The sequence below is a fragment of the Schistocerca americana genome, chromosome X, assembly GCF_021461395.2.
Source record: "Schistocerca americana isolate TAMUIC-IGC-003095 chromosome X, iqSchAmer2.1, whole genome shotgun sequence".
Lineage (NCBI taxonomy): Eukaryota > Metazoa > Arthropoda > Insecta > Orthoptera > Acrididae > Schistocerca > Schistocerca americana.
The window spans coordinates 403,891,016-403,911,838 of NC_060130.1; the positions used below are offsets into that span (position 1 = coordinate 403,891,016).

At 38.3% G+C, this 20,823-nt stretch overlaps 1 protein-coding gene across 1 annotated transcript in view; it reads left to right on the forward strand.

The window, feature by feature from the left end:
* The window catches only part of LOC124556050 (liprin-alpha-1), a 406,425-nt gene that overhangs the window by 255,706 nt on the left and 129,896 nt on the right, over window positions 1–20,823 (forward strand). Inside the window, exon 12 of the mRNA XM_047130083.1 lies at window positions 9,899–10,047. Within this exon, the coding sequence (XP_046986039.1) occupies window positions 9,899–10,047 (149 nt within the window). The remainder of the gene's footprint in view (window positions 1–9,898; window positions 10,048–20,823) is intronic.

Below are 20,823 nucleotides of genomic sequence, written 5' to 3' on the forward strand. Positions count from 1 at the left end.
AGTGCTTCCTGCATGCATGCTGATTTGTTGACAGAAACTTTTTTGTCACAAGGAAATTTATTGTATTCAAACTCAGGATAGGTTCGAGAATTCTGAAGCAGAACATTGTTTAAGTATTGGTCTGCAATTATGCAGGTGTGTTCTTTAACTCCTTTTGTCTACAGGAGTCACCTGCACATTTTTTCAGTCAGATGGCACTTTTCACTGGGAGAGAGATTTGTGATAAAGCTAGGTAAGGGGCCAATGCCGTAGAGTACTCTCTGTAAACCCAAATTGAGATTTCATCCACATGTTACAACTAATTTGTTTTAAATTCTTTCAGTTGCTTCTGTATGCCAGCGTTACCTATTACTATGTCCTCCATACAGGAGTGTATGTGATGGTCAAATGACAGTATGTTTGTATGATCTGCCTTTGTGAATGAGTTCTTAAACATGTGATTTAAAAAAAAAAAAAAAAAAAAAAAAGGCTCTGAGCACTATGGGACTTAACTTCTGAGGTCATCAGTCCCCTAGAACTTAGACCTACTTAAACCTAACTAACCTGAGGACATCACACACATCCATGCCCGAGGCAGGATTCGAACCTGCGACCGTAGCGGTTGCGCGGTTCCAGACTGTAGCGCCTAGACCGGCTCGGCCACTCCAGCCGGTGTGATTTGAAAATTCAGTGTTCCTTTTGCTGCTTTCTATTGCCACACTATTTTGATCGATGAGTGAGTGAATAGAAGCCTTCAACCAGCATAGTGATTTTGTGCAGGATCAGAATTTGTTGAGGTTTTCATTAAGAACTGTGCTAAGGCATGATACTGGAAGTTGTTACATGCTTCACTCTTCAATCTTCTTAAATACGCAAAAAATTCTACTATCTTTTAACTGTTGACTTATGTGTGTTTTTTTTTTGTGAACCGAGACTGCAAGAATCTCTGCTTCCTTAGCATTTTCTGAATATTATTATTAAATCACAGTGGATCTTTTTGGTCCTTTATCCGTTTACTCAGCACATACTTATCCATGGCATAATTTACAATCAGTTTAAACTTTTCCATAGTTCCTCTATGTCCATTGTATTGGAACTAATTGATGTCCCTCCATTGCTGAAATGCTTTTTCTAGCACAGTTACTCTTCTAATCATCTTGACTGATTTATCAACTTTAGTCTTTGAAAGATGAAAAATTCAGCCAACTATTTGTGGAATGCAGATTTATTGGAACCCTTGATGTAGGTTTAAAAAATTATCTTGTTCAGAAGAAGATTTTAACATCAGTAGCATAGCAATTTCCTCCTGAAGAAGATAAAATTGTAATTATCAAAACCTAGGTCAAAGGGCTCTGATGAACCTGCAGTACACAATAGGTTGGCAGATTTCCCCCCCCCCCCCCCCCCCCTCCACCCCAAAGACGGTTGCTTTAGAATTGCTGTTTGTCACTATGATAATATCAGGATAAGATATCCCTGTTTCTACACTGGCCCTGTTGATAAGTCAGGCGCATTTGTTGCTGCAAGGTCTAAAATATTTTGGTTACGTGTGGGCTGTGAAACTAGCTGCTCAAGACAGTTTTCGGAAAATGTGTTCAAAATTATTTCATAGGGCTGTCTGCTCATATTAGCTGCAATAAATCCAGAGATGTCCCAGTCTATATTTGTTTGGTTAAAGTCACCTCTAACTAATGTTGCATGATTGGGATATTTCCGTGCTACTGAGAATAGACTTCCCTGGAATGATTCTCAAACTTTTATGACAGAAACATCTGATAATTAACTTTAGTCCAACTAGGCCTGCTACTTGTGTCCAGATAACTTCACAGCCAGACTCAGTTTCAATCTCAGTAGTCACAATATTTTTGTTGATAGAAGTGAACATTCCCTCTCCTAGGGTGTCTGATTTATCTTTTCATTATACATCCCATGCCTTGCTAAATACCTCAAAGCTTTTTACTTCACGTTTCAGTGAGAAGGATGGGGGAGTATTAGGGTATATGGTACTGGTATATGATGTGCTTGCTACCACAGGTAAACAGTGACTTTTACTTTTCAAGTATAGAGAGAAATTTATATCATAATTATTGACATAACATCCTTAGGAGCAGTGCAGTGATCCAAAGATTAGTTGAGAAATGTTTATTCAGTGTAGATCTTAAGAAGACAAATTTAAAATTACCCATTATCATGTGTGAGGGAGAACATAAGTATATGTGTTGAATAATAACACTTGGCTGTTTTTGTAAATAATTTATTTCATGAACAATTTCATAGCCTAGAAGCCACATCATCATACGATTTAACATATCAGACCTGATGATGTAGCTGCTAGGCTACAAAACCAGTTGTTAAATAAATTATTTACAAGAGCAGCCAAGTGGTTATTATTGAACAAATTTAAAACTGTTCTGCTTCAACAGACTTGTCACATAAATTGATGACACCATATTATGATCACTATAACGAATCAACGTGAGAATTTCATTTTGTTGTAGGTACTGATGTTATTGGCTCGAGAGCTACTCTTTAACCATTAAAAACTTTATGAGTATTTGACATGAATGTTTTGTTTAAGCTTATCATAGACTACAATATGGAATGGTTGATATTTTTAACTACTCTAGCATCGTCCCATTTACAACACATCAAAGCAGTGGGGCCTACTTGTTCTTGAGGTATGACTTGTTAATTTGAAGCTCTTCCTCTAGATATGAAACTATGTGGACTGCTGTGAACAACATTATGGAAAGAAAGGTAAATGTTAAGGAAGGATCTCTGTGAATTCTGATAGTAGAAAGACTGACAGTGGGTACGATACTGCCAGTGAGTTTAGCAAATACTTTTCAGAAATTGTAAATGATCTCATATGGAAAATTGAAAGTGAAGACTTGCAGTGTCTTATTTTTACCTTCAACAACATTGAATTAAATTTAGAAAATTATGCAAACCAAGATTAAGAAATTAATATCTCTTCACCCTTATACAATTCCTTGTTTTTTACTTTGTAAATACCCCAACTCATTAGGGAACCTCACTACCTTGTTGTAGGTATATATGCAGTCATTAAAATCCATGAAAATAGTACATCTTTACAAAAAGATAAAAGAAATAAGTAATTGCAGTATATCCATTGTGGAAGAATCTAATCAAATACCAAAAGCTGAGCAATGCAGAAATTTATGAACTCATGACATTGCTTGTATTAGTCCTCTCACATAACTATATTTCATTCAGTGGCAAATTTTGCATGCAAAACAATGGTCCCCAAAACAGTGGTCTGGAAATGGGTAGCAGCCTTGCAGGCTTGCTTGCTGACATATTTGTTCATAATCTGGAACAAGACTTCTTCTTAACACACCCACAATTTACAGACAAAATTCTGTATAATAAGATACAATAATACTTTTCAATGGTCCACAAGAAGAACTAAATAACCTAGCAGATGAAATGAATAAAATGCACCCAAACACTAAATTCACAATTGAACACCAGAGCACTGAAGGAATTAACTTTCTTGACATGAATATCTCCATCACAATAAGAAGCATACCTTCCAAATACACAGAAAACCCACTACCAGTGATGTTACCATTAACAATACCTCATGCCACCCAAACCAACATAAAACTGCTTTCTTCAGGTCATCTGTAAAAGGTATGCACCGCACCCCTATCAGTGAAGAAGATGCATGTAAAGAAATGAACATACTTAAATCTATAGCCCAAAATAATGATTATAATGCCTCTTTGATAAACACCCTAGTTGAAAAAATCCGAAGTAAAGTCAAGCAACCACTGTCACCATTACAAACTAAGAAAGAAATGCCAAAATTTGTCTTTCTTCCATTACTTGGCAAAGGAATATAAAGCTGCCAACCTTTTCAGACCACACAACATAGAAGTATCCTTCCACACTGACAATAAACTACAAAATAAAATTGTTTGCAATAATAAATCCACTGGAGATTGGCATACAAATTCTGGCATGTACAAACTCACATGCTCCTGTTCTTCCTTCTACATAGGCCAAACAGGGAGAAATTTTGCAACCCACTACAAAGAACATGTGGATGCCCTTCGACTCAAAAACTTAAATAAGTCACATGTTGCTCATTATGAACACTCTGTTGATGATATCAATGACAGTCTTTCTGTGCTACACATTGTTGGGAAAGGACTACAGATGGACCTCCTTTAACAACTAGAAATTTTCATCCACAAACTAAAGTCACCACAAAAAATCCTGAATGAACAGACTGAGTCAACACAAAACCTTTTCTTCCAGCATTTCCAGGATATCCTGGCACCAAAACAACAAAAATGACAATAATTCATCTTCGTGCATAAATCTTGTTCTTCTTGGTGGGTAACGACTATGGTATTGTGTAACTTACTAAAAGTTTTTAATTATGTATTAACTCTCACCTCTAGCTGTTTACCTTTTGTATACAGCTAGCGACATTTACTGAAATGTAAAATCTGTACTAGTAATATTTATATCATAACACAATGCATCTCTTGACAAAGACTATTATGTAGCAAAGTATCCATCATATCCATATTCTTTGTAAAAGCACCGAATGTTTACATCCTGTGAACCAGTGTAAAACCAAGTGTAGCTACATGCTGTGTTTATTTGTGTACATTGCTTAATAATGCATGCTATAAGAAGCAATCTGATGTGAATACCACAAGGCAGTGCACTGTAAGTACCTAAAACATAAAAAACTTTTCAATTCGTCACTGATTACTAAATTTCCTTACTTTCTGCCAGCAGCACCAGCACTGCATCTAGCTACACTTGGTCCACAACATAATGTTCTTCTAACACCTCCATCTGAAGATGAGCCTGCAGTGGCTCGAAAATATGTTCATGGTTGAATAAATTGTCAAAAAGTGACTGGTTGCATTTTTATTACCAGATAAATGCCAAAAAGAAATAAGGTTACCAGCTACAGACTTGTAGCAGTCATCTCTGTTTTTTAGCACTGTGGAGTGTTTGAATATGCTGTAGTTACTACCCTAGAATATTTCTTATTAAAAAAATAAGTTTATTTCACCAGCCCAGTTTGGACTGTATAAAAATAAAACAACATTGGATGATCTGGTTGAATTTTTGCAAGACTGACAAATTTAGTGGACAATAAACAGCCAAATATTGGCCTTTTCCTTGGTCTGACAAAGGGTTTTAACATGGTTAATCACAAAATTCTAGCAGAAAAATCTATTGCAGTATAGGATGTGTGATACTGCTCACAGTGGATTCTACAGCTGTGTAAATGGACCACTGACGTTTTTGAAAGTCAGAAACTACTATATATCCAATGAAATAGGTTACACCCAATCAAACTTACATAGGACAATTAATCAAACAGTGGAAAATCCAGGATGGAATGTAACAACATTATGGAAATGATAGTTGTACTCACTATGTAGTGGAGATACTGAGTCGCAGAAAGACAAAGGCTTTGTTGACCGAAAGCTAACTTTGTGAATATTTTTGTTGTGCCCCTCAGTGACATCCTAAAACTTCTACTGCTGGCATAATGTTTGTATCAACTGTAGAAGTTTGATACCATACTGTAATAGTATGATGTTTAAGAATGTCTTGCATGTTAAACTCTATTACCTTCATAATCTCTATTTGGTTAATTGTGTATTCCTCTAATGTTAATGTTAATTAAAGGCATCTGTATTATGTAATTCAAATTCTACTGAACTTGTTCGAATTTGAAAATGCTATCCGAGTCATTTTAGCCTCCAGTATTAGGAGATGAAATGTTAGACACAGAAATAAACCTTGGACCATGGCTATTACTGATAAAAATCAGATTCATTTAAAAATGTAATTCAAAAATTGTACCACCTAGTTTTTATAACTGCTGTAGATAGGCATCATATATATATCACCCGCCATCATTTCATCATGTTGACATATCCCATATGATATGTACAGATGATGAATGACCATGACCTAACAGACAAATAAAATGCATGTACGTATGACTCAGAGCAGCATTGTTCATTCACTGTCTCGGAAGCCTAGCAACATTATCGTGTATCTTATTCTTATTCACCATGAATAACAAGTATCTTGTCACACCTTTTGAGGTATGCTAGATGACACTTCTGCTTGTAATGACCTCTTCCTGATGAGGATGAACAGTTGACTTCTGTTTGCTAGGAAGCCCTCATTCAATTTCCGTGTCTGGTCTGATATTTTCTAAGCATATATTTTACTTGCTGTGTGTTGGTATGGATTTGTTTCAAGGCCTTACAGAAGTAAAAAGAACCCAGAAGCAATCTGAGTGCCCCTATCCACATTAGTCAGGATCCCACGAGCAGATAAGATATGCAGAGTGGATGACAACTAACAGAAACCACTCTGGTTTCTAAGCCGTTTTTATGGTATTCCATAAAGTCATAATATGCATACCTAAGTTGTTCCATAATTCTACAGCTGATAAACCTAAAAAATATAGCTTTGCAGTATTGCAGCTCTGTCTTAGAACCTTCCCTGGAAATTGGAAAGGATTTGACATGTATACAGTAATCCATTGTCCCTGTAATATTAAATAAACTGTTGGTAGAAGAGGAACCACTTGTGTTCAGTAATTAATGGAAATGTAAAACTCAATATATCTTTACCAGCAGCCACTATTGGTGCTGACATGAGCTTTAAAGCCTGGGAAAGGAAGGGGAAAGGCCTGCAAGTAGTTAGTAATGAAGCAGGAAATAAGTGGTGCCTGCAATCTGCATTTAAGCAGTGTTGCTATTTCCATGTTGGCAGACATCACCACCCTTCCTGCTCAGTGGAAGAACACTTGCCACAGGTCTAGTGGTTTCCATATATGTTGTTTTCGCGTGCATGTAATAATCGGAACTGGGATCTGCAAGACAGTGCCCTATTTTAAAACAGTTTCAGGAGACTAAACCACTCATGTCAGTGACCAATGACTGACTGAATTATTTTGACTGATTTTATGTTCCTAATCAATGTGGAGTGTTCTGATGATTCAACTGAAAAACTAGTTTAAGGATGTGATTTTCCTGCCTAGACTGTCATTTCATTTTGAAATGAACACTTTATTTCATTATTTTACAGTTAGCTAATGTCACCCTCTTGGAATTCATCAGACTACATCACAATAAATTTTTTTTATGATTATAGTATGTTATGAACCACACATTTATAAGGGGAAAACTGAACATGTTATGACGTCCCTAATAAGAGTTTGTCACAATCGTAGTATATATAAGGAAAATTATCAATTACGTGATGTCCATATGTAACATGGAAGAAGTGTAACCCTTTTGTGGGTTTTATCACTGCACCAGCATACATAAAATATGTTCGCATAAATATGCAATTGGCAACACACATGGTATGGTCAACATCTAAAAGTGTGTGTTTCCAATTAAATGGTTACACTAATGTATTATATTGTTATGTCTGTTGTTACAGGTACAAAATCCATGTAAGGACTGCACTTTTCTATTTTACATCTAGACTTCACATTTTTGATAGTTGTGCACATATTTACTATGATTGTGGGAAACTTTTATTAGGGATGTCATCACATGTTGTATATACACCACACAGATGTACAGATGTGTGGAACATGTTATGTTCAGCTTTTATCCATCAGTGAACCTATTAATTTTTTTGGAGTAGCTCTCTTTTATTTTTATTTTCTAGTGCAGTCTGTGAAATCTAAATCATCTTCCCATTCTTTACTTCCTTCTATGTCACATGATTTATCTGGCGTCTCTCCTACAATGTATTTGAATTCGAGACATAGCTCCTTTGCATTTTTGTCCCCATGACTGAATATTTATTGTTAGTTGCACATATAATTACCGCTAACTTTCTTCTTGCATTTGTTTAAAAAATTTTTGCTTCTTTTCTTAAAGTTCTATTAATGTATGTAACTGTTGACACTACTATTGTTTTGATGTCACTTAGTCTTTCCTCCACAATAGTTAAACCAAAAAGTGTCAGTGTGTTCTTACCAACTATAACACTCTATAAAAGAACCGTTTTACAAGTAACTTTTTGAAAACATGTCTAGAAAACTTCCCATGTGTGTGTGTGTGTGTGTGTGTGTGTGTGTGTGTGTGTGTGTGTGTGTGTGTGCTATTTACTAGACAAATACAGCTCTGGAACATTTGCTAGCAAATTGAAAGTGTCTGAAACTGTTATGCAGTCAAGAATTTGCTGAGTGTGACTATAGGCTAATATCAATTACTGCTGCACTTATGAAAGTCAGAAACCACTGAGTGAAACTTGATTTTGACCCTTAAGGGTTTGCAAGAAAATTAAGGTAATTTACATATCCTTCCTGCTTTTCAGCAGGTTTGTAGTATGTGAGTGTCAGTTGTTTGTGCTTAGTCATCTATGTTATCCCTTAACAGTGACTGGGAAAGGAATAACTCTACTTTATAGTTACTGAAGCAGAAAGATCTGCAGCTATCCTTACAAGTAATCACATTAAAAAACACATTTTGGAACTTCATAAAAGAAGTGGAAAAACAGGAGACATGGAAAATCTTCCTTCCTTCCATCAATTCATGATTACTTTCCTTAAAAAATTGGAGTAACAAGATTGATTTTGTCCAAAGTTGTTTCAGGGATGTAAATTGTAATGAGACAAGAAATTACCTTGTTTTCATTGTGTGTTGGGCTACTTTTCATATTTGTAACATCTCATATTTTAAATGTCTGCCTCAAGAGATTTACAAACCATTGTGGATAAAAAATCTTGTACTGACAAAATTAATTGTGAGGTTTTGATTTTAATGGACACTATAGTTATTTCTGTTTAGAGAAAAAACATATATTGTGTCAAACATTTTCTACAATTTTACTTTGCTTTGAGGTAGGTGATAAATACTCCCTATTTAATTTGTTAAGTGTGGTGCAAGAATCTCTTCCCAAACTACTTTCATATGCACTGTTTCCCAAAAGATGTATTTGAATATTGCTCATAAGAATGTGTTGTACATATATGACGTGTTTCAGTCAACCATATTGTAGCCATTACACATTGTATCATTCTTTGGGCTTCTGTTTTTGTCACATACACTGTCAGTTTAATGAAGCAGAATACTTCAAAAAATGGCTCTGAGCACTATGGGACTTAACATAGGAGGTCATCAGTCCCCTAGATCTTAGAAATACTTAAACCTAACTAATCTAAGGACATCACTCACATCCATGCCCAAGATAGGATTCAAACCTGCGACTGTAGCAATTGCGCGGTTGCAGACTGAAGTGCCTAGAACCGCTCGGCCACACCGGCCGGTGAAGCAGAATACTGTATCATTTAAATTACCATTACTGTTACTGTTTACAGAACATACTTTGGTCTTTATTTTTGTGTGGTTTGTTACATATTATATACAGATTAAGGTTCAACTTATCATTTCTACTTGACAACTTCTCCTACTTCCTAGATGAATTTCTGAATAGACACTATATTTATTTTTGGACTGCATTCATCTTATTTTGATGTAGATAAAGATTTCAAAATGTCCTTTTATGTAAACAGTAAGATTTCAAAAAACGTACTTACGTAAATGGCCAGCATGTAGCCATGTTTTCTCAGAGAAAATATATCATATTTCCAAACATACTGAGAAGTTCCTCATAGTGATGACTTGTCATTTTGATACATGGAACACACAAAAAAGAAAGAAAACCAAACTTAACCATACTAGCTTCTTCAGAGAAGTCCTTCATGCATTTACTAGGTACTGGTGGACACTTGAGTAAATTATGTAAGCATAAATGCAAAGATTAAATTAAATTTATTCTGCCTAGTTATATGTGGGTAGTCATAAAAATGTCCCTACGTTTCTTGTTTTTCCCCCTCTGTTTATTACATACTAAAATAAAAAAGGATGTTCTTTTTCAGGGTGACATTGTCAAAGAACTGAGCAAAGCACGACTTGAAATAGACAATGTGAAGAGGCAGATGCTTCAGCAAGAGATAGCATTTAACATTCAACAAACAGATGCTTTAACAAGGTTAGATAAGTTGCAAAAGGATCTGGAAAGCAGAAGGTATTATAAAAAATTCCATGTTTTACATTTTCAGTTACTGAAGTACCGGCAGCGAATCTTTGTGTATCAGCTGCATTGTTTCTTTTATGAGTTTCTTCAGTCATAATATTTCACTTCAGAAACTGTTGACAGTAATAGTTTCAAGAAACATGAATTTTACAAAAGAGGATATAAACTATAATCATCATTTCCACTATTACTGTGATTTCCAGCCCAGTTGTTGATAATGTAAAACATGTGAAAATTATAAGTTCTTCGAAGATTCATATTTAGTTTTGTAACTGACAAGGTAAGTGTTTCAACTGTTTGAGTCAAATTTGTGTGAAACATAAGTACTGGGCTCGTTGTGTGTCTCAGATTGCAATGGTAGTAGCCCCTTACTGAGGAAATGCCTAGTTTTTGAATAATAAAGATATATAATTTGTGAACTAGATGTCCTTTTTGTGCACAACTACACTACTGCAGTGCGTGCTGTATGGTATGCTATCGTGAGATGGGACCTTTGTGATATGTTCATTCAGGCAGTCCCCACTGCTGTTGCTGTGTGAAGGGAACTACCTATGGTGCACTAGTGTGCAGTTATACATTGTAGATCATTCTGGCTTCATGTCATTAAATATTCATGTATATTTAAAGTTTAGTAGTGATGGATTTGCCATTGTACTGTTAGTACATTTATTCTTCTAGTTAAAAGTTTTCACATTGATATTATAAACTTTTGTTTTTCAGCTAACATGCATCACATCAACCCAATTCATGTTGTAAATGTTTTACAAAACTATGTGGTACAGTCAACAGTGTATCATAATGTGATAGATGATGAAACTGAAGACCTTTCTTTTGTCAATACACTGTTGAAGCTCATTAACAAGAAGTTCTTTGGAGAAATATCTCCGAATCTAAATTATACCTTTGTGAATGAATATGTTTGTGGGGCCGCAGCAGTAATTACAGTAATTAGTGGGAATGAAGATGGTTATTCTACAAACAAGTATGAACCATCATCATCAGATGGAGCTAAACGAAACAAATTGACAGAAGCCACTGTATACCAGTGTTCTTTAATCCTTTAATAAAAAAGGAAATGTTTGAAAAATTTAAGAAATACAGGGGTTGTGGTCTTATTGTCCATTATTTCAGTTTAAGAAATTGGGCTATTATTTCTGCCAAAAAACACAATTGTAAATGTCTTGCCTTCAAAACCCTTTTAGACTGATTTAAGAGAGAAAATCTCATTTGTTTTTGAAACATATTTGTTTCGATGAAAGAAAAGAAGGATGAAAAAGATGTAATGGAGTCTGCTGCAGCTCTTGTACACAAGGTTTATGTCTTACACAGGTGAAGGGTAAAGTGGATACAGTATTTTCAGTTCAGACCATTCATGATTTGAATATGAAATGGGAAGTGGACAAACTTAATTGAATGTAGGGGAAAAGCACACACTTGCTGTAGTGAAATCCATTTCATCTGTAACACATTCTTATAATCTCCAACAACTGGTGAAGCTGCTAATAACGTGGAAAACAGCTTTTGGTTAAAAAATATTTTCATCCCAGATTTACAAGACCACCTTACTGTTGCTTGACTCTTGGATTGCGAAACCAATGAAGCTACATTTCGAGAAACTGAAATTCAGAAATTCTTAAATGGAAAACATGTTCACACAAAAATAATACCTGCACAAAAATCTGCTGGATTTCTTGGTACCAAGATTTGTTTCCAAGAACAAAACGAACAGTTCCAAGCAAGGGTGAAGCTGCTAATAATGTGGAAAACAGCTTTTGGTTAAAAAATATTTTCATCCCAGATTTAAAAGACCACCTTACTGTTGCTTGACTCTTGGATTGCGAAACCAATGAAGCTACATTTCGAGAAACTGAAATTCAGAAATTATTAAATGGAAAACATGTTCACACAAAAATAATCCCTGCACAAAGCACTAAACACATCCAGTTGTTATATCTCTACCTCTTCAGGCAATATAAACTGGTTTTATCAGGCTTGAAAATTGTATCAGAAATAAATTTATTTTTGAGGCATCGCAAGATACATTACATGACCGAATATTGATAATGAAACTTCATTCAGTTGTTTATCACGAATTACTTTGCCGGTTTTCAAGGGCATATCATTTAAGCCTAGCGGACCTGATGATGTGTCACAGAGGAAACTGTAATGAATTTCACAGCATATTGGAGGCGGTGTTAGGAGAAAGGAATAGTGACTGTAGTATCAAACATTGTGGAGATGGTGCTGTTATTTGTTTGTGATGTTCCCAAAAGTTCTGCCCGAAACATTTTGTAAAAAACCTCATCATCAGATTTGAACACTGTCGTATGATGCAGTGAAAAACACAGCAGTATACAAATGCCATTTAACAATAGGAAAGTACAAGTTTGTATTTGTAGAAATATTATATCTCACACTAATTGTGAATGAAATGTAATCTTTGTACTTATGTGTATTTGTGTGTATGCGTGTGTGCGTATGTTTGTATGTATGCATGTTAAAGAATAAAAATAAATGTGTCTGTTAGTGTTTAAACAATCTTTTTCATTACATACTGTACATTATATTGCAGAATTTCTTTTTGTTTTGGAATAGCACTGCCATTTGCCTGAAAAATGGACATTTGGCTCATGAATGCATGGCCTGATTGCTCGAAAACAAGGCATTTCCTTAACAGGGGATCTTCACCACTGTCCTCACCGACTTGAAATGAGGCTAATATGAGTTTCACCCAAATACAACTCCTATAGTTGAAACACCTACCTTGTGAGCATAGTTAATGACGCTACTCCCATTTAACTGTTTCATTTTTCCAATTGACTGTATAATTTTCATATGTGAAGTACATTTAATGAAATGAAAATTTAAAAGTGTAAATTGTTGGTAGTAATAATTATTATTCCCATACAGAGATTGAAATTAATACTTTCTTACAAAAATAACAGTATAATAATCATGGCACTAAATTGGTTGTAAATTGTGTGTTTCCCACTGTTTATTCTTTCTTAACAGTAACAAAGAGCCCTGTGATAGGTAAAGCATACAGTTAGGGGTAATTAAATAAAAAAATATTAATGCTTATAAAAATAAATAAATAAATAAATAAATAAATGCTTAATGGTTACCAAGACATCAGCATTAAAAGAATGATGAGAGGAATTATTCAACAGTGCTCTTACTATACTCCTTTCTTCCTTCAATTTTGATGTTATCTTTTCCCCACTATTTTTGACACCCCCCCTCCCCTCCACAGGGTGGTATGGTTGTCCCTTACAGCTCTTGTATGAGTCCGTGCATGGCACAGTGGTGTACACAGGCCCCCAAGATGTTGTGGCCCATTCTTCCATCCTGGGTCCCATTTTCTTCTCTGTGCCTCTCCCTCCCTGCCCTCACTCCTTCCCCTCTGCCCCTTCCTTCCCCCCTCTTGGTGTTCTTACTTAAGATGACATGTCTATCCACTGGGTTTCTTGTATTCCTTCTGGTTTTTGTTCCCTTTGCCTTGTCCCTCTCACCTTTCCTTTTTGGCATTTTTGATCCCAATTTGGGCTTTGACAGCCGTTTCTAAATTTTCTCTCCCCCCATTGTATGAGCCAGTTGGGTAAGAACTCCCTCCCTAGCATCTATGGAGTGGATTTCTCTCCTCTCCCCCGTCCCCTCTTCCCTCCCTGCCATAGCCCCCCTTCCCCCCTACCGCCCGCCTTCAAGGTCACCAGCATGTGCAGCCAGTCCATGTGATAGGAGTGTTATATACCCATCTGGCTGAGCACCCTGACGACGTAGGTATCACATTTCTGATATCTGAGCTGTTGCCTCCCTGTGCATGGCCCTGGAGCAGTGTCATTCTGGAGCATCGGTACTCCTGGCATTGACTGCCATGCCAGATGGCCCTTGCTGTAACTGGGTGGTGCTCATGGGGAGAGGCCTTGATTGGAGTGGGTGGTATCAGGGTCGATGCTTTGTGTATGGAACACATTAAGCTCCAAAAAACTGGCCATTCTTTTATGGCCATCACTTCAGTTAGCAATGGATCATTTAATGCTGCTGCTTTGACCCTGCAGCATTCCCTTCTCTGGCTACACACTGTGAGGAGGGCCAAACTTGCCGGCTTGGGGTGAAATACTTTCCACAGTACTTGACCTGCACTAGGACTGATGGGGACACTTTCACCACCAAGAAGCCATTATTTTTTGTGGAAAATATCGGAAACAAGTTTGGTGAAGTGGAGTGTCTCTGTAAGATGTGGCCGGGTTCTTGTTGTTCAAAACTTCTTCTGCCACCCAGTCTGCAAGCCCTTCGTGCTTGTGACCATCTTCGTGATGTCTCAGTGTCCTCACCAGTCTTTGAATATGGTTCAGGAAATCATTTTCCATAGGGGTGTTCAGTTTGTTTGGTGTGTACAGGAAGGTCATGAGAACAATTGTGTCAATCCTGGCACCGTTATCGTGGCATTTGAGGGAGATACCCTCCTGGAGAAGGTCAAGGTTATGTGTCGTCGGTGTGACGTGCGGTGTTTGCATTTCAAGCACGTCTTCCTGATGCACGGCAGACCCTATATGTGGTGAATGTGGACATCCACTGTGAGAGGAGAGCCCCTGTTTCCTGCCATCCATGTGTGTTTATTTTCTTGGCCATCACTGTCTGCGCTACCAGATTGCCTGATTTATAAGAAGGAAAAGAAAATACAGGAGTAAAAGTCCTTGGATCATTTATCTTACACTAAGGCTCATCAGAAATATGGCAGTCTTAGCCCTGTGTTGATGATCTCTAACATTGCCTCTGTTATGTTATTTCCGCCTCCTTCCTCCTCCTCCTTACCCCTCTGCCCCCTCTCCCTCCTCTCATGCTTCCCTCCAGTTCCAGTGCCCTCCACTCCAGGTACTGCTCCACCTCCCCGGCTGGAGAAGTGTCCCCCATCTTCGGTGCCCACCAGTGATGGGCCCCCCTCCTGGTGGGACACCTCATCTGGAAACAGCAGACTGAAGCTTCCCACTTATGTTTTACCCTCTGTCAGGTGGAATCCTTCGATGAAGCTTTTACTGAATAGAAACTACTTCTAACCCTCTTCTTCCCACGATTTGGCCCCTGGCCCTGATTCCATCCATAACCAATTGTTTCAACACTTTAGTCCTCCACAATGAGAATATGTCCTCCAGGTATTTAACTGTATTTGGCTCCAAGGCATTTTCTGATCTCTGCTCTCTGTGGAGAGACATTATTGTTGTTTCTGTCCTTAAGCCTGGCAAGGATCCATTGTACCTTGATAGTTACCAGCCAATCAGTCTGACCAACGCCATCTGCAAGTTATGCGAACAGATGATGGCTCATCAGCTCTGTTGGGTCGTCAAATATCAGGACTTTTTATCTCCTTGCAGCTTTCAAGAGGTGTGGTCTCTGATCGACTCTCTTCTTCGATTGGAAACTGCAGTTTGGCAGGCCTTTACTCTGCACCACCATCTTGTCACAGTTTTCTTTGCTCTTCATAAAGCCTATGACACAGCTTGATGTCATCACATTCTACTTATGCTCCATGAGTGCAGTTTTCGGGGCCCACTTTCAATTTTTATTCGCCAGTGCCTGTCCCACTGGTTATTCAGAGTTCGGGTTGGCACCGCTCTCAGCACTCCAGAGCCTAGGAGAATGGCGTTCCACAGAGCTCCATATTAAGTGTCCTTCTTTTTCTCATTGCTGTTAATGGACTTTTGGCCTCTGCCAGACCGTTGCTCACCCTGCTCTGTATGTGGATGATTTCTGTGTTTGGACTAGCTTCCAGTCGGTGGCCTCTGTGGAGCAAGAGCTCCCGGGTGCCAGACAGCACACTTCTGCATGGACACTGTGGTGTCACTGCCAGACACCACACTTGCTAAGTGGCTCAGAGGGTAGAGCGTCTGCCATTTAAGCAAGAGATCCCGGGTTCGAGTCCCAATCAGGGCAGTATAGTTACGGACGCGAATTGGCCTTGTCGCCAACTGTTGTGGACTGGCTGAAGGCACAGTCTGGTTCACTGATAGGACCTGATTTACTATAGACAAGTTAAACAACTGAAATAAATCGAAACCAAACAAGTTCATTGCAGCAGAAGAACGAAGTACGTAAAATGACACAAGTTTTGTTTGTCCTTTGTATGTTGCAAGAAGGCTGCACTGTCCTAACACAGGGAGTCCGTGACCTGAATATGTAGTTAGCTTAACATTTGCGGCACGCAACGGAGATGTGCCCAGCTGTTTGTACGTGTCTTGATTGATCAGTGAAACTGCAGCTCCGGTATCGAGTTGAAATGGGATCACTTTGCCATTAATGTCCAAGTCTACAAAAAGTTTATTGTCCTGCTGACGACAAGAGCGACTTTCTCGTGCAACGTGAAGTGACACTGGTACAAAATCACTTGCGACTTGACGGGATTTCACTGTTGCCTTGAAGTCCACAACAGACACACTCACACAGTTTTCAATTCTCTCCCCTTAAGTCGAGGGTGGTGCATTTCTGTTGTCGCGCTACAGTCCTGATCCAGAACTCTACCTCAATACCCAACTCCTGACCATGATCCCCCAGTTCCATTTCTTGGGTCTTCTTTTTGACAGTAAGCTTACTTGGTTGCCCCATAACCACTGTCTGAAAGTTGGCTGTTTTCGTAAACTCAGTGTCCTTTACTCCCTTGCCCACATCTTTTGGGGCGCAGATTATTCGACTCTTCTCCACCATTATTGGTCATTATTTCTGGCTCATCTGGACAATGTTTGTCAGGTTTATAGATCAACTGCCCCTTCCACAGTGCTTCTCTTGGACCCGCTTCACCACCGTGGTATCCATTTAGCCTTTCACACTAGTCCTGTCAATAGTCTTCTGGTTGATGCTCGGATCCTTCCCCTTTCAGTTCGGCAGTCCCAACATTTGGTTTTCATTGCCATCACTATCCTCTTCTATTCTTTTTGCGGCTTTGGGATGTCGCCCGCCCACTGCCTGCCCTCAGATTGGTTTAACGGTGGGCTCTGTCTTGCTTATCTCCACTTCCTCAGCCCCAGATTCAGATGGATCCCTTCCATGCCCAAAGGCCTTCATCACTCCAGTGGTGTTCCATTGTTTGTTCTGCCAACTCTTATGGGAGTTTCAGGATGCTATGGTTCCTTACACCAGTGGCTCTAAATCCACTGATCGCATGGGACATGCATCTCCCTTCGCCCAAGATTTGTTATGTATGGACTTAATGAATGGCCTTCAGGCTATGGCTTGGTGTTTGTCTCGCCACCCCTTAGTATCTGCCATCCACAACCTTCTCGCAGATCTTGGCACTGCTGCTTGTTTGGTTGATTTCCTTTGGGTTCCCAGCCACATGGGTATCCCGGGTAATGAACTTGCCGATAATCTGGCTGGTGGGCTGCCACCTGTCCCCATTCTCCGTGACCACTCCAGGAGTGAATTTGCGGCTTTATGCCAAATCCCTTTTTGCTCAATTGTGGGCTGACTCTTGGGGGCTACCCCCATGTCTGATACAGGATACTCGCACCACATGCAAGGTTGACCCATGGTTTTCTACTCTGCACTACCCCCCCCCACCCCTACCCTTTTTGTGGGGGCGCCCCTCACTGTGATCAATGTTTTGTTGCACTGGCCCCACCTTTTGGCCCTTCACACTAAATATACCTTCCAGCCTTTCTTGTTCCAGTGTTTTAGTGGACGAACCTTACACGGTTACGTCTGTCCTCGGTTTTCTTTGTGAAAGTTATTTATCCTCCCAGGTCTGAGTGCCTGAAATCCTTCGAGAACTGGAGCCCTCTTTTCCTTGTTCCTGATATGAATGTTGGAAATGATATCTTGTTTACATCCACTCACAGGTAATGCAACTATCAGTTCTGTCAATCATTTGTACATGTGTGTGGCAAAATGGGCACTATAACAACATTTGATTAGCGATTAAAATTGTCAATTTACTTAACCAACTGAGATTTTCACTTTAGGATATTGTTGTGTTACTAGGGCAACTTAGTTCCAAAAAACATTATGATGCCTAATGAGTGTTACACCCTGAACAAGATTTTAAATTGATCTGATGATGCCGTGGTAATGAGCCAGAACTGGTAGTCAGTAAACAAAATTTATGATTTTGACATAGAATTTTTATCTACATGCGTTTTAAATCAACAGATTGCGTGTCTCCTCCAGTTGACAATGCCAAAGAATAGCATCTATGATATGGGTGAGTTGCCATCAGATTTTTAGAAAAGCATTATCATCATGTTACCAGAAAAGGCAGATAAATATGAAAGTTACTGGAGGGTTAGCTTGACAAGTCATGCTTTTTAACTGCTGATCTGAATAATATACCGAAGAATCGAAAGAAAAATTGAAGGTTTACTCTATGGGGATCAGTTTGATTTCAAGAAGAGAAACCGTATTATAAAGCAATTATGTCATTGCTCTTGGTAATGGAGGATAGACTGAAGAAAAATCAGGATACTGTCCTAGCGTTTATGAACTGACGAAAGGGTTTCAGAAATTTGAGGATGAATAAAAATTTTCACAGTCTGTAAAAGATTGGGGCTAAAGTATAGTGATAAATAAATGACTTCAGTATCTACAATACACAACTGGGAGTAATTAGGGGAAGGCGAAGACAGACAACTTTGTGTAAAGTTGTCTTACACCATTGTTTAATGGTGTAAGCTAGGATTGCAGCCTATGACCACTGCCATTATAATTTTAATTAATATTGTGTTTATACTGGTTGCTGGTGAGGAGGAAATTTAGTTATTAGTATTTTATTAATGATCTCATTCATAAGCAGCCATATCACAGTCATCACAGTTGCTCAAGAAAGTTATAATTAAGCTTTACTTGTTTAATCAGAATCGGATGATGACTCTCCTTGTCCGCAGTCTCGATGATTTGAAGTGATCTGCAATCCTGTGTAAATAAAATGTCTCGGTTTTCTTGCATTGCGTAGTCTGTCGGGAAACCTCAGATCACGCGGTAAATTTACTTTGATAGAGTTTAATTATCCAATGAAATAATGGAGCTCTTGGATCTAATAATTGCAGGTTCGTTTCCAGTTCATCGGAAGTTCCCTTCTGATTACCAATGAAACGACACCTCTGTGCAAATTTCCAATTAGAGAATACATGTATACTGAAATTCGTTACAGACCTTTGATGTAAATGCTCAGTATATATTCTCTTGATTAGCATACAATATATTTCCAATCTCTTTCTTCCAGTAATCTCGTTAGCAAAATTACAATTATTCAATGTGGCTATTCGGCACGGAGAAAATCCTAGAAGTCCTCTCAACACACACCAGAGAGAATATTACAAAGAATAATTATGCGCTCATGGAATAGCATTGTACTGTACCACTTTGCGCATCGATTCTGCGAGTATACAGGGTGTTACAAAAAGGTACGCCCAAACTTTCAGGAAACTTTCCTCACACACAAAGAAAGAAAAGATGTTATGTGGACATGTGTCCAGAAACGCTTAATTTCCATGTTAGAGCTCATTTTAGTTTTTTCCACCTACGCTCAATGGAGCAAGTTGTTATGATTTCATACGGGATACTCTACCTGTGCTGCTAGAACATGTGCCTTTACAAGTATGACACAATATGTGGTTCATGCACAATGGAGCTCCTGCACATTTCAGTCAAAGTGTTCGTACGCTTCTCAACAACAGGTTCGGTGACCAATGGATTGGTAGAGGCGGACCAATTCCATGGCCTCCACGCTCTCCTGACCTCAACCCTCTTCACTTTCATTTATGGGGGCATTTGAAAGCTCTTGTCTACGCAACCCCGGTACCAAATGTAGAGACTCTTCGTGCTCGTATTGTGGACGGCTGTGATACAATACGCCATTCTCAAGGGCTGCATAAGCGCATCAGGGATTCCATGTGACGGATGGTGGATGCATGTATCCTCGTTAATGGAGGACATTTTGAACATTTCCTGTAACAAAGTGTTTGAAGTCACGCTGGTACGTTCTGTTGCTGTGTGTTTCCATTCCATGATTAATGTGATTTGAAGAGAAGTAATAAAAAGAGCTCTAACATGAAAAGTAAGCGTTTACAGACACATGTCCACATAACATATTTTCTTTCTTTGTGTGTGAGGAAAGTTTTCTGAAAGTTTGGCCGTGCCTTTTTGTAACACCCTGTATAGATGGTTAAGTAGGAAACATAATTCACTCATAGAATTGTGCAGGGATAATTAGTAGAATATAAAGTGATATTATACCATGCAACTTGCATATTGAAGAAGCAATAAAGGAAGTAAAAGAAAGTTTTGAAAGATGAATAGAAATGCAAAGGGAGCAGATACCAATGCTCGAAGAAACTGGAAGCATTTGAAATGTGATGGTATCAAAGGAAGTTGCAAATTACATGGGCACAAAATTAAGAAGTATAAAAAAGAATAAATAACGATAGAAGTCTGTTGTAGATCCTTACCAGGATGAGGACAGGTTAATGCAACATTTGCTATGGCAGCCAGATATATTTAAGCTGGTGCTGAAGGAACAATAAAGAGGAAAAATAATACTGGCAGATCAAGACAAGAATGTGCAAAACATATTACAGAAAATGTTGGGTGTAATAATCATGTAGAGATGAAAAGATTAGCATAAGATAGGAAATGGTCATTTGATGGACTGATGACTAAAAAAAGAAAAAAGAAAGTTTTATTTACATAAATACCTCTCACACTGGAAATGTGAGATTAAGAGGAAAGGCATAATGTTTATCATGTTTGCGCCAGTGTGTAACCAGTTACTGTGATTTCCCA